The sequence below is a fragment of the Rhinolophus hipposideros genome (genome assembly GCF_964194185.1).
Source record: "Rhinolophus hipposideros genome assembly, chromosome: 11".
NCBI lineage: Eukaryota > Metazoa > Chordata > Mammalia > Chiroptera > Rhinolophidae > Rhinolophus > Rhinolophus hipposideros.
Genome location: NC_138057.1, coordinates 7,255,838 through 7,269,868, shown reverse-complemented (window position 1 = coordinate 7,269,868; position 14,031 = coordinate 7,255,838). Strand labels below are relative to the sequence as shown.

The following is a 14,031-nucleotide window of genomic DNA, read 5'->3' as shown; positions in this document are numbered from 1 at the left end:
GGGGTTTGTGGCTCCATTTTAATCCTGAGCAGACGGAGGTGAGGGAGGAAGCAGGAGAGCTGGGACGCTGCCTGTTCATCATGTTTCAAACATCCATTTACTGTGTTACAACACACGTTTTTTAAGAAAATGAAATAGGAAATAACAGAAAATGTTAAGAGTAAAGACAGTTTCATGAAAGTTTTTCTGCCAGTTGGCTGTAGTCAAAAGCTGGGAAACCGGCAGCCTAGCCCAAGCACTGCTGTGCAGATGAGAGAAATGGGGCCCTGGGAGAGGGGGTGACTGTCTGTGGTCACCAGCCCTGTGGGGACCCGGGACCTAAGTCCAGCTCACTACAAAGTCAATGCCTGGGCCAAGACCACCAGCTGGGTGGCCTGGGTATTTCACATCATCAAGACGTGGAAGAGCCGCTCACACGCACATGAGCAGGTGTCATTGTTCTCTTCACACAAGACCAGCCACAGGGTGGTACCCCTGAAGGAAGACTAGAGGGAAGGCACCGACATGGTACCCACACTTCCCCATGCCAATCTAACCTAGGAGGCCTCTTCCTTTCAGCCAACAGTGTTGTCCAAAGACAGTGAGAGATGAACCTGTGTGGGTAACAGCCTCTCCCAGATTAATTTTCTGGCGCAACCTACCAGCTGAAGCACCAGAGCAGAGCATGCTACCACGGGGATCTGTGTGACAGGTGGCCACCACTGCCACCTGAGACATGGAAGACAGTGAGTTTCTGTTTTTGGATTTTCGAAAAATTCACTTGAGGTGGGCCCCAATTTTGAAGTGCTCAACTGTAGTCTGCAGAAATAAAGTTACTTTGTGGGCTGTTGGAGGGGAAGGCCACACAGCCAAGTTCCACGGACCTTCACCTCACGTGGGGCAGCTACCTATACAGCTTGTAAGACCTGCTCAATAGAGCAGGAAATTCATTACTTAAAAAGGGATCTTAGAAAATATCTTTTGTTCCAAGAATCAGTCGTCCAATATACTTTTAAACTCTTACGGCTCTTTATTTGAGCCAGGGTGTTCTAAAACTGAAGACAAAATATTTCTATGAACTAAGTTTCCTTCCTGCTCGTTTTCCATCCTGGTGAGAGTAGCCCAGCATGTGGTTAGCAGTGTCTTTGGCTCAGGATGTGAAAGATGGTTTACTCCTATAGTTAGTGCCACTTCCCAGGCTACGGAATGCAAACGTTACCTCACCAGTGCTCCACTTTTAGGTGCTGGCAATGGGAGTGGGCAAGCAAGGCTCGAGATGGCACAGGACGACATGCTTTTCTCTGCCCAGCTTCTTAAGGTACTTGTTCCCGTGCACTTTTCCTTTGAGATTCCAAACACATGGTATCCCTTCCCGCAGAGCAGACCTGGGGATTCACACCACACGTGACGCAGGCTCACGGATGCAGGGGCTGAGTAACATGAAAACAGCTGGCCAGCGACATGAGACTAGGCGCCATGCTCAGAAAGCCTCACCAACAGACCAGACGTTCTGTGAACACAACCGAAAACATGGAAGCAACACAAGGAACACAAAGGCTGAGCTACACAAAGAGAATCATTAAAAATGAACTTCTCCGTGGGACTGCACCCTCCCACCCCCACACAGAGAAGAGACAGGGATAATGGCGAAGGGGCTAAAGCAACTCGTGCACGGTGGGCCCGATTCGCGTTGGGACAGGCTCCCCACCCAGCTGAGACTCTGGTTCGAGGAAGCAGGAATGTCCGGCTCTGCCAACGCCAGTTCTGCAGCGACCGAAGCAATGGGGGCACAGGCAGCGGAGACTCAGCTTAAACAAGGTCCGGGACGAGCAGGCTCACCTCCTCAGAAAGTGACTTTACATGTGCATATGCTCAGGAAAAAAACATCGGTGCAAAGAAAAGTTGAGGGGAGCCTTTCTTTATCTCCTGGAAATATGGGGAACACACCCCACCCAACCTACCCAAGTCGTGAGCACCCCCTGCTCCGTGCTCGTTAATCTGCACGGTCCCAGCACCCCGAACACGGGCCGTTAGGGCCGGAACTCACACTGCTCCGCTCCGCACCAGGAAAACACCCCGAGAGCAGTTCCCACAGCGGTGCTCCCTGCACAATCTGTCCCCCGCCAGGATCTCTGGCCAGCTTTCCAATGCCTGCTGTTTATTCCATAATTAAAAGCCCTGATAACGACTGAAAGAGACTATCCTATTTGCTTAAATCAAGGAGAAGCACTGAGAATAAAGTTAGACTCCTTAAGACTTTTCCCACCAAAAACAATTCTTCCATGAAATGTTCTGTCCCTTGAAGGCAGATGGTTATGCAACTAAATTCCTGCTCGTTGGTGTCACAATAAACCACACTTAACTAATAAAGGTTCTAGAAAACACCCTGGTTGGCCAAAATCCTTTTGCTCTTCTGGTTCTTGAGTGACACACCCAGGAAACATCCCAATGAGGTAAGCTCTCAGTGGAACTAACTTCATGCCGGAACAAGAGGATGGGGAAGGGGGTACATTGTTAGAACAAAACCTGAGCGAGGCACGTGGCTCGCAGGCCCCCCCCCCCCCCCCCCCCCGTGGTCTGGCCGCTGCCCACCCCACCACAGGCGTCCACAACCTCCAGATGGGGCAGCCCCAATCGGCCCGGAGCTGGGGGTGGTGTGTGTGTATTTAAATAGTTTGAAGAAGGAACAACAGCAGCAACAACAAATTATCTTGAGACATAATAATTACATGAAATTCAAATTTCAGGGTCTATTACCAGTTTCGCTGGCGCACAGGCACATCTGTTCGTTCACGTGCTGTCTATAGCAGCTTCCACGCTACAACAGCAAAGGTGACTAGTTGCAACAGAAACCGAATGGCCTGAAATATTAACTATCTGTTCCTTCAGAGAAAGAGATTGCTGACCCCTCTCCTGGCAATACCAAGCTCACGCTGAAACTTGCTGTTCCTCTCTATGCAGTCACCCCTGACCCCTCGGCTTTGGCAGCTCCTTCTCGTCCTTAGATCCTGGCTCGAATGTCACCTTGTCTGCATGGCTTTTCCTGAATACTCTATCTAGAGACAACCAACCCAGCTTCACCTGTGTACCTCCCTTGTAGCTCTTACCTGAAAGTCTCTTGTTCACTTACTTAGGAGCAACCTTTGCAGAAGAATATAACTTCCTCAGGGCTGGCCCTGGCCTGTCGTGCCCACTGCTGTGTCCCTAGCACCAGGCAGGATATTTGGGAGCTGCATGGACAGCGACACCCTGGTTACACAGCCCGAGCGAAGCCATCCTCAGGCCCCAGACTCCTGTCCCTGAGGCCTTCAGCTGGCTGAAGACAGTGCCTTGGCTGTGGGCATCACAGTGTAGTTTGTGAGATGCAGAATAAGCAATCAATTAAAACCTGTCTACTTCTCAAAGACTGCAGAGGTTACATAGAACAACTAAGCTGAGCTGCCAGTTAAGAACACAGTGTGTTTTATGCTAAAATACGGGGGCGGGAGGGGGGGAAGCAGGGTCTACCACCTCATGGATTCCGGGCTGAGAGTGACAGGTGCCCAGCGCCTGCTTTGATCCTCCCGCCTTTGACTGTCCCCTGCCTGTCACAGGGGCCTGGCATTTCAGTGGTATTCAGCTCTGATTAAAACTTAACCTCATGCCTATAAATAGAAACATCTTTTAAACACTAATTAAAAATAACAGGCTGGCATTTGGAAGCTCCTATAAACAAAACTATGAGAGCTGAAATAAACAGCAACAGTTGCACGTCTGATCTATGCTCAGGTGGGGAAAAAGCTATACGAGTCTTCTCTGTGGCTTTTCAATTAACTCCCAAATTTATGGGGCTTTAAAATGTATAACAATGTCCATCTTACCTTTTCATCTGATAATGTGTTGGCTTTTCTCCATTTACTCCCTTTTAATGATCGCGAAATTAATTTCTATAGTATTTTACTTTACCCAACATATCCAAAGTATCATTTTCACATTTTAATCAATACGAAGGAATTATCAGGGAGACATGGTGCTGTTTCTTTCTGCTGCGTCTTCAGTATCTGTGCATTTCACACTCATAGCACATCTCAATTCGAAACAGCCATCCGCCATGGGGTCAGTAAGCACGTGTTACTACATGCCTGCCATACTGAACTGCAGGTTTTAATGTTCAGTTACTTTCAACTCAACACAAACCAAGCTTACTTGACTTGAGGAGTTTTATATGAAAGAGCTTTTCTCTCTTTGACCGTGTGCTTGTTTTTTTACTTAAGATGACTAACTACAATAAATATTTATTATCTTTTTATATACACAGATATAAAAAACCCTGGAACTCATCTTAGGATTCACATCACATCCTTTACAATAAACTAAAAGATATTGCTTTCCCACAAGCATCCAATTTTGCTTTTCCAACCACGGCTGTTAGATTTAGCTTTCATTTCCTTTCCACACGGCTCCTTTCCTGTCCTAACTGAAGGCACCCAAGAGGCTCTGGCACAACTGAGCCAAGTTTCCCTGAAGCGCGACGGCTTCCACCGCACACAAGACGACCCGCCCGCGTTTGCAATTCAGAAGCACTCCACCCGGCCTGCTCATTTCTTTAGGAGACTTACGGCTGCCCTTGTGATTTAAGAAGAGGGAAAAACCTAGGACCTCAAAATACCCCAGTAATAACCAGTTCGGGGCGCCTGCTGGACTGAGCATGACCAGGGAAGCAGTTTACACTTGGCTGGAAGTACTTGCTCTTCACTCCTGAGCGCACGCATGCAACGCTGCTCATGATATAGCGGTTTCAACAGTGTGGGAGGCCCACCGTGCTTCTTCACAACAGCGGAGGCCCCACTGCTTGGACTTTAAGGGGGGGTGGTCCTGACTTACCTCTGCGTCCTGCTGGGGGAGGTGGTATGTCCTTTCAAGCCTTTGCAGAGTTCTGGGGTTCAGGGTCTGCTGCTCCAAGAGATGCTCCAGAAGCAAGACCAGCTGGTCTGGAAGAAGCTGAAGGCAAAACCAAACAGCCAGTGAAAATGCCACTCAGCTCTCAAAACATTAAACCCAAATATTCAGAACAAAGACAGTAACCTGGGTACTTCAGTGGTGTCTGAAACCTGGGAAGACTGTAAACCTGACTGTGGTAACTCTCAGGGGTTACACTCTGTCCCCAAAGTCACGCATTCTGAGGCCTGATTAGCCAATTCTCCATGGCTTGTCGTGCCAGCTCTCTATTCAGACCAGATCAAAACTGTGTTTATCTTTTTTCTTTTTTAAGTTTGTACAATGTGATGATTGAATATATGTATGTTAAATATATACCTGGGGTATATGTTTATGCCAAAAATATATATACATATATGCCAAAATATACATATGCCAAAAATATATATACATATATATATGTTATCAGCATATATTATTACAATTTTAATACAGGTTTTTCCTTTTTTAAAATGTGTGTACATTTTTTTGGCATCCTCCGTATATCCTGTGAAATGATAAAAACTGTACTTATCTTAACATTCTCATTTATTAGATCCTTTTATGGCACACATGCACCAAACAATGTCATTTAGCTTAGACAAAGATTTGAGAAACCATGTGACCTTAGGCAAACACATGGAAGTTTAACAGAAATGGGAAGTCGCTTTCAGATTTCCTTTACCACCTGACCCTTGCAAATGAACATGAAAAAAATCAAGAGCATGTAATAAAACAAGAACATGTCTTACAATCCCTCCGTTACAAAAGTTATAAGTTTATTATTCCACTAAAAAAGTCAAAGAATGTGGTCACATGATTACACACACACACACACACACACACACACACACACACACACACACGGCCACCTATACAGTATTCCTACGTTTTCATACAGGACAGGTAAAAAATGGGGTTACCAGTTAAGGACAAATAGAGGAGGTTGTTTTTACATAGTACAAAAATAATAAAAACTATTTTATAAATAAAAGACACTTGTGAAATCCAAGAACTGAAAATACCCGTCTCATTCACACACCAGTGTCCCAGAGCCTAGAGCAGCCGTAGCGCAGATGTCACTCACATAAACTACAAATGGAGAGGCAAGCACATTTCAGATGCATCTTGTAGGAACTAGACAATATTTACTCTAAAATCAAGGTTTTAAAATTAGTGCTATGAATTCTACTACTCTCTGCATTGAGCTTTTCTCCATCCCTACTTATGCCCAGACAATCCCTGTCAACAAACCCAGATTTGCCAGTCTACAAGTCAATGCCAGGCCAAGAGAATATTCAGAAGAACAGTTGGATTTTAATCTCTTTCTGTTATTCTCAAAGAAATTTTAAAAATCTGTGGGTTCTCTCTGCCTCTCTTTACCTTTCTGCCCCCAAGTGTGCACTCTGCCTGCTCCCCACCCCCACTTTCCCAAAATGCATGTGGAGGAAAATCGAGAGGATTGCATGCAAAACACTCACCACATAATTCCACCAAGAATGCACTTTTTCTATTTCCTCACCTCGCCCTTCTAAATTCTAAGAAAACACCCACTTGCCCACAGACAGACACATACACATCCCTTGATTCTTGGGCAGTTTTATTTCATAACCGCCTCCACGCACCTAAGCGTGGAGCTGTGACTCCTCTCAGGCTGGCAGGAGAACCGAGGGGCCATTAGCCGAAACAGGGCTAAGCCAGCACTGACCCGTGAGGCTCTCCACAGGCCTCAGGATGACTAACACTTCATTTCCTTTCACCAGAAGTCTTGTGCCCATAAGATGCTGTAAGGCTATCAAATTACATCCTAACAACCAGTAACAAAAATGCCAGTTTTCCCTTTTATGTAGTTAGACACATGAGTACTTTTATGATAGTAAAAGAAATCTGCTGTTTTATAAAACAGGAACCAGCCTCTGGAGAGCCTCCTCCCCGGGTGACACCATGGGGCCTTCGCTGGTGGGGTGTTCTACCCCCTCAGGCTCAGCAGCTCGGCCAGCACCCGGCTTCCTGGCCCTCCTTCTTGTCCAGCTCACCTGCAGCCTCACCTCCCTCTCTGGATCTTCGTTCCCTGAGTTCCATCCAGGAGGGGCCCTTCACTGGTGGCGGTTAAGCCATCAGCCTAACTGTGAGTGCATCCTTCAGTCCCCTAAGGTCACTTCTCAATTATCCTCCTGCACGTGAACCCTCTTCACACACCTGCCCTTTCTCCCTCACCATCATCTCTCCCTGTGCACCCCACCTCTTTCCAAAGTGTGCTCCAAACGACCCCCACCCGAGGTAGCCTGGCCTGGGTGCCCATGGAGCAACTGTCTACCTACCTCTATGGGGACTTGGGAGGGAAGGGCCCCAGACTGAGTCAGACTGGCCACCCAGCCCTGCACCCCCAGGGGCATTCTCAAAACCCGTCAGCAGCCAAGCCCAGGGCAGCAACAGCTCAAATGTTGAGGCTACTCGGGACGCAGGAAGACGGCTTTTACAGAAGGCCCAGCCCGAGACAGTGCAGAATACCCACGGACTGGGGGTGAGGACCCGGCTCACTAACTGAATATAGCAGGAACCAGCCTGGGCAATTTGCAGAATTATAGGGAAGGAAAGAGGAGAAAGAAAAGCATCTCCCTATTATGTGTCTACGCGTACACAGAGGCCTATTGTTAGAACTCCCATTTGGGATATGGTGTAAACTAGAGAGTCCCATGGAGGAAAGAAACCCTTGAGGAAGAAGACTAGCTTGGTCCTCACTTACCCTAGCCGAAATTTTACCAATAAACACAACTCCAGTTTAAAATCAAAGAATTACTAGTATGTAAATTGATCAAAATATCTGAATCCATACTTTCATATCTCTTGTAACTTTCTCTAAGCAGGAAGTTCATGTATCTGCACACAGAAACAGAACAGAAAAAGATCACTGGAAGTTTCTGTCCCCTCCTAATTTCACACAATGGAAAAAATATTTAAAGCTAAACCCCCTGACTAAAGATAAACAGCTGAGATGGAATGAAAGGAGTTGAATCTTGGCAATTCTTTAATAAGTTTAATTTGCTCTAACTGGAGACAGGTAAAGAGCTGGCACGCACGCAGCCCTCCACGGCACCGTGGTGCCGGCGGTGCTGCAAGAGCCAGCTTGTTCCCACAGGCCAGGACACACCCAGGCCCGCCACAGAGCTGTGACGGCGTCTGCTCCGGTGCTGCTGGGCCCACTCTCCAGAATGGCTTGTATGAGTGACTTAGGCAACAACCTGGAGCCATCTGCTTCTCAACTCGAAGGCTTCTAATTCGATGGGGGCAAATGTGGTTTCGAAACAATGAGAAAAGCAGAGAAAAATCATTGGTCAAACTATTTTAGTACACAGACAATAAAACTAATTCAGTATCTTTCATTCACAAACGAGTAAGTAAACATCACATAATTTTTACATGAGATTCAAAACCATGAAAAGAGGATATTAAAGCAAAAATGTGGTTAAGTAGCTCGCTTTAATACAGTACATTTCTCTTTGTAAAATAAACATTTACTCCCAGTAAAGGCACCTAAGATGAAAAAGAAGTACTATGCAATAAACCAGAAGTTTGCAAAGCAACTGAGAACTACACTCCAAATGTGCTCACGCTGGCAGGCTCTCGCTGGCAGCTGGCACGGTGGCAACGGGAAATACTGTGGGGGTCATTCCACTCCCACCTACATGGAAATTAAATCAAATTTCACATGACTTCTAGGCCAACTGTGTTTTAATACAGCAGTACTGAGAGACAAACATGGCTTTAGTCACACCATGGAGTGATTAAGAAAAATAAAGTACATGTTTCAGAGCATTATGTCCTGAGAAAGCAGCTCCTTTGAACAGGATAAGAACCTGCCTTCACCACTGAGGGTCTCACAGCCACGGTTCAACAGTGACCGGGATAGAAAGTCCTCTACTTCGTACAAGCAAGGAATTCAGGATGGGATTATTTTTTCCATATGGAAACCAGTTCGGTATTTTTCAAATGCATCTGCCTCAGAAACTTTTGACAAAATAAGGCTATGGGGAGCCAATGTCATGTGGGTACTTGAAATAGAGAACTCACAGCACTGAAAAACGTACTCGGACACAGAAACCAAAATGCTAAAAGGAGGTCAGTCAATACAAATGCTATTTGTTAAGGATTCAGAGGTCTATTCTTGCTCTAAACACGGAGGATTCCATAGTTGCTAATTAACCAGAAATGCACAAAGAAAATCTACCTGATATTTTCCCCAGTGATCTTAAGAGCTAAGGCAAGCTGCACAACTTTGAACGATTTTAGAGAGTTTCTATACTGACTCTTGGAAAGAAAATATTAATTTTCCATACCCACCCTTCCAGTCTACAAGCAGCACAAAGAAAACAAACCCTGACTCTTCCAGAAACCTCCTACTGCTGTCACGGGGGACATCACTCACTCCTGGCTCCCAGAAGGACCACCCATGCAACTGAGGCCCTCCACCATTTCTTCCGTTAGCGGGACGCAGAAAAGACCAGCTCGCCTCCTTTAGAAAATGTCACCGACGCATCTCACTACTGACCTTCCACAGGCAGGCCCCAACGCAAGGACTCCCATGCGTGTGAACATCCGAGCCCCACTGCCTGCACCTCCAAAAAGCAAGGGACAGCACCTCCCCTCCTGGCCCAGCGGGCGCGCTGCAGCCGCAGGGTCCGGGAAGGAGCCCGGACTAATGCAGCCACCGACTGACAGTGGCGTGAGTTCTATTATTACCCCATTATCACTCTGGGATCTGTGCCTAAATGAAGCATGCTTCCTCCCTGATGCCATTTCCTTTTATCCTGGCTGGAGACTAAAAGCGGATCAATGGGGGCAATACATATGATGTCACTTCAATTTACAGCAGCGGCCTCCCCCCTCTCTTCCAGTCTGTCTAAAATACACAGAAAGATCAATTCTTCCCAAAAATGGTTAAAAAATGCTTAGGGAGCATTCTTCTTCCAGAAAAGCATTCTCTGCTATATTTGTCTATGTTTCTACGGCAGGAACTGTTTACACTGAACAAAAACAGAAGAAATGGGGGAGGGAGAAAAATCTCAAATTCTCCTGTATGCTGGAGACTTGCTGGCTGAAATTCAACACAAGCAGGGTCCAAACCAGACCTGCCACAGCTGCCCTTTGAAAGTCACATGTAGAAGGCTTTCTGGCATTTGGGGCACAACACACAGCAGTCCTCCTTTGCCTCCTGGATTAAAAAGGTAATCCCACAGATATAAAATGTCTTTTTTGTAAGACTAACAAACTCCTTCCGACTCTTCCCAGAAAACACCTAACCACACTGCAGCCTCAGGTGGCTCGCCAGAGCACAGGTGTGAGAGCAATCGGTTTCCATTCAGACAGTTCTCTCACAGGGGTGACAAGAACGCTGACTACAGGACAAGACAGAATTTTAAACCAGGTCATCTTTCAGACGCTGCTTGAACCAAAATAAGTAAGAATCTCTAACTGTATAAATTTTCATAATGATTTTTGAAAACAGTGTAAAATTAAGATATAATCGACAAAGTTCCTCAAAACAAGAGGAACCCCACAAAACCCTCAGTGGATCAGAACGCGGGCGTCCTGGCTGACCTCGCCTCGCCTAGCCCCAACCCTGGCGAGGGCCCGGTCTTCACATCACTGTTAGCACATAATCTTGCATCTGTCACTTTCTTATTCATAAACGTTCTCAAGTATCAAAAATGAACTATTTAATAATTTGTACATAAGCAAGAGTCTGCCCATGAGCTACTGTTAACCAGAATATCACGATAACAATTAAAATATTTTTAGTTTAAACTAGTAACTTGTACAGAGGAAAAGCAGAATTGCTTGGTTGAAATTGCTACCCAAAACAATTGCTACTGACAACAAAACTTACAAAAGAAAAACCATCCTTTACAGGTTTAAGCAAAACCGTAACACATTTTAAAGAATTGCCAAATTTAAATGTAAAAGTCTATAGTTCACGTTATTTTGGGGACACAGATTTCATTTGCTAGGAAATGAAACTCATCAAAGAAAATAATGAAAAGTGAAAATAATTTTCTTCAAAATAAAACAATCAAGAGGCATGTATTTGTCCAGCAGAATTAGTTATTTTTGATTATCAAACATTCTTTAAGGAGTATGGCTGCAGTCAAATTTGAGAAAGAAAATTCAAGCAGAAGCAATTATTCATATAATTCATTTCACATAGAAAAGCATATTTAAGAAAAAAGCATATTTACTATGTTTTTTTGGGAAATGATTCTAACAGCCACAGTTGAAAATGACTACTATACTTCTGAGCTATGTTTTCTCACGGTGCTTCCAAAAATGACACCACAATAATCAAAACAGACACCATCATTAGCAAATACTATCTGAAATAATTTATTGGTATAAATTATTCTCAAATTTCCAGCACATAAGGGTCAAATTTTCATGTGCTGACATTTCCCCAATTTTTATAAAAGTATTACCCAAACTACATGCAATCAGACAAAGCATATTATTTAAACTACATAAAATGGGATCCTCTTGGCAACTGGATCTCTCATAACCATGTGTACACAAATGGTTTATATTACACATTTTGGAAAATAAATATTTGTAAACAGTCAAAGTGAAAATTTGCAAGTATTTTACAAGAGAGGCTTGGATCATCTTGCTGTTTGCCTCCCCTTCCCAGGAATCTGCCAGACCAATAACCAAAGGGGCCAAACATATGCTTCTCAAGAAAATCATCAGTCAGGTAGAAGAAACTATAAATTCCTATGTGACTCAGCCCATCCGCCCTGCCATGACAACAACGGCAGGCTCAATGCAGGACTTCTTTCAGGCTTTCTAAAGAATTTGGGACACTTGAGAGTATCAGAGATTACTTTAAACTTTTCTTGTTATTTGCAGTAGTTTTTTCAAAAAAAAATTCATAAAAATGTAAAAAATTTTCACTTCCTTAGAATTAATGCTCTTACCTAAGTTAACAATATTGTGTTTAACAACTGATGTATTTATCTTTAATAAGTATATACATTTTATGAACCTGAGTTCCTAATTCATCGTGGTATTTTCTAACTCAAATTTCTAGTTACATACTGATTTATAATCTCCTAAGTAAGGTACATCATATGACTATACCTTTATTATGAAATTGTCAGCTGGCTTTGTGTGTCAAAAATTATGGCTAGTGGTATATAACCACACACAATGGAATACTATGCAACTATTTAAAAGAATGAGATGGAACTATTTCCGTAATATGGTAAGATGACAAGAAATGTTATTAAGACAAAGAACAGAATGTAGAATATGTTTGAATTCGTGTAAATAACTTCCTAAAAATATATGAAAAAAAATTAAGTAACTCTTTGAGTCAGCTCTTTCTCTGAGTAACCTTCATGAGCTGCCTGGTCTTTTCCTTTTTTCATTTTTCTTTTCTGCCTCCAGCTCACGTTGAACTATTTTTCTGAAATCATGTTAAAAGTATTTCCCAAAATTTTACTTAATGGAGAGAAGATCTACTTTATGAAGAAATTCAATACTGCAATCTAATCTACGAGCAGTGAAATTCGTAAATGATTAAAGCATATGCTCTAGCGAGATGCTGAACAGAAACCAGGGGCTTCTGTTAAAGCAGGTCCAGTTAGTGACCGGCAGATCCCCTAGCACTAGTGTGAAACCTACGAGTGGCTCTCTCTTCTTAGTCATAACAACATTTGAGAATAACACAGATCTCAACAGTTCTAATTTCAATACTTCTACAAAGATGAATTCTAATATCATTGAATATAAGACGTAAGTTCTGGGTGAGTGATGCACAAATATTGGAAGGATTTTACATTTTCCAAATGCTTTGCAAATGTATATGAAGCACTGTATCAAACAGTCACATGCTCAGACTTTTATGTTATCATTTAGAATATAAATGAACAATAAAGTATTTTTAGAATTTTTTCCAAAGGGAAAAACAGTAACTGTAGTTTCATTCAAACTCAAAATTTTTTCCTGTCTTTCTCTAACTTTCTGTATTACCCCCACTATGTCAAAATCAGATAGTCTGTGTGGGATTATTTATTACAAACTTAACACTTTTAGTAAACAACTGTGTCAACGTTAGATTAATTGTAACACACAGCCCCAGGAACACAGGGATCCGAACCTAAGACATATTCAGTCTGAAAACATAAGATTTTCCTCTAAATTACAAGTGATTAGCAAATGGGGGGAAAAACACAGCTCTTACTGAAAATATGCTCTTCAGAATCTTATGGACGAAAACAGAATCCTATTTCAAGTTTAAACAAACAATAATTGAGTTCAAACAAAACTATATTTTAATCTCTATAAAAAGAATGCACATTTTTAAGGCAACTCCTTAAAGAATGGGACCCGAGCTTGTTCATTTCATGTGGTATCTACACCATGCCTGACACACACATTTATTAAATTTAAGTAAAGGACTTAATGTCCAATATAGTAAGATGGAGTAACACAATAAAAATGACTGCAAGACAGCTGTCAATCAACAGTTTGATGATTTAAATAAATCTATTAAAAGAAAATTTATATAGTTACACATGAAAATCCAGGCCAGAAGTGATTCTCACTTGGAAACCAGAACAAATCCAAAATATACACACATTCAAATATATCAACTTTAAAAGTTTTATAAACATCCTGTGTTAACAATAGATGTGGTAAATGATTCTTATTTTAAAAGCTGATGGTAAAATAACTGAAATGTCTCTTCAACTGCAATCGACTAATCAATGAAATGATGGCTCTGTAGTGTTTTTAAAATGCTAATAAATAAGTTAGACTGTATGAGGACTAGTAAGAACCCATTCTGCTCTAAGTGCAAAAACTCAATAGGAACTCTAAGAGAGATCTGTCCCTTTGCTTTCCAGTCTCCTTGTTTAAACTTGTCATTACAGACTTTAAAATTTTTTTTTATCAAATTTAACAGCTAAAACAAAAGCCACAAGACCATTTGGACACAATGATATTAAAGAGAGTTGCAAGGTGAGGCAAAAAAACAAGAAACAGGAGGAGGGAGAAACCAAGTCAAGCCCTTTGGCTCTCAGTTTAGACAAACCTCAGGCATGG

General features: G+C 43.0%; 1 protein-coding gene across 4 annotated transcripts in view; it reads right to left on the bottom strand.

Annotated features, from left to right (window-relative positions):
* The window catches only part of AOPEP (aminopeptidase O (putative)), a 359,188-nt gene that overhangs the window by 20,484 nt on the left and 324,673 nt on the right, over nucleotides 1–14,031 (bottom strand). For all 4 annotated transcript variants that reach the window (XR_013994463.1, XM_081066804.1, XM_081066805.1 and 1 more), the window contains one exon: nucleotides 4,843–4,959. Coding sequence is in view for 3 of the 4 variants with exons in the window: in XM_081066804.1 (XP_080922930.1) it covers nucleotides 4,843–4,959 (117 nt within the window). In the remaining variant the exon portion in view is untranslated. The remainder of the gene's footprint in view (nucleotides 1–4,842; nucleotides 4,960–14,031) is intronic.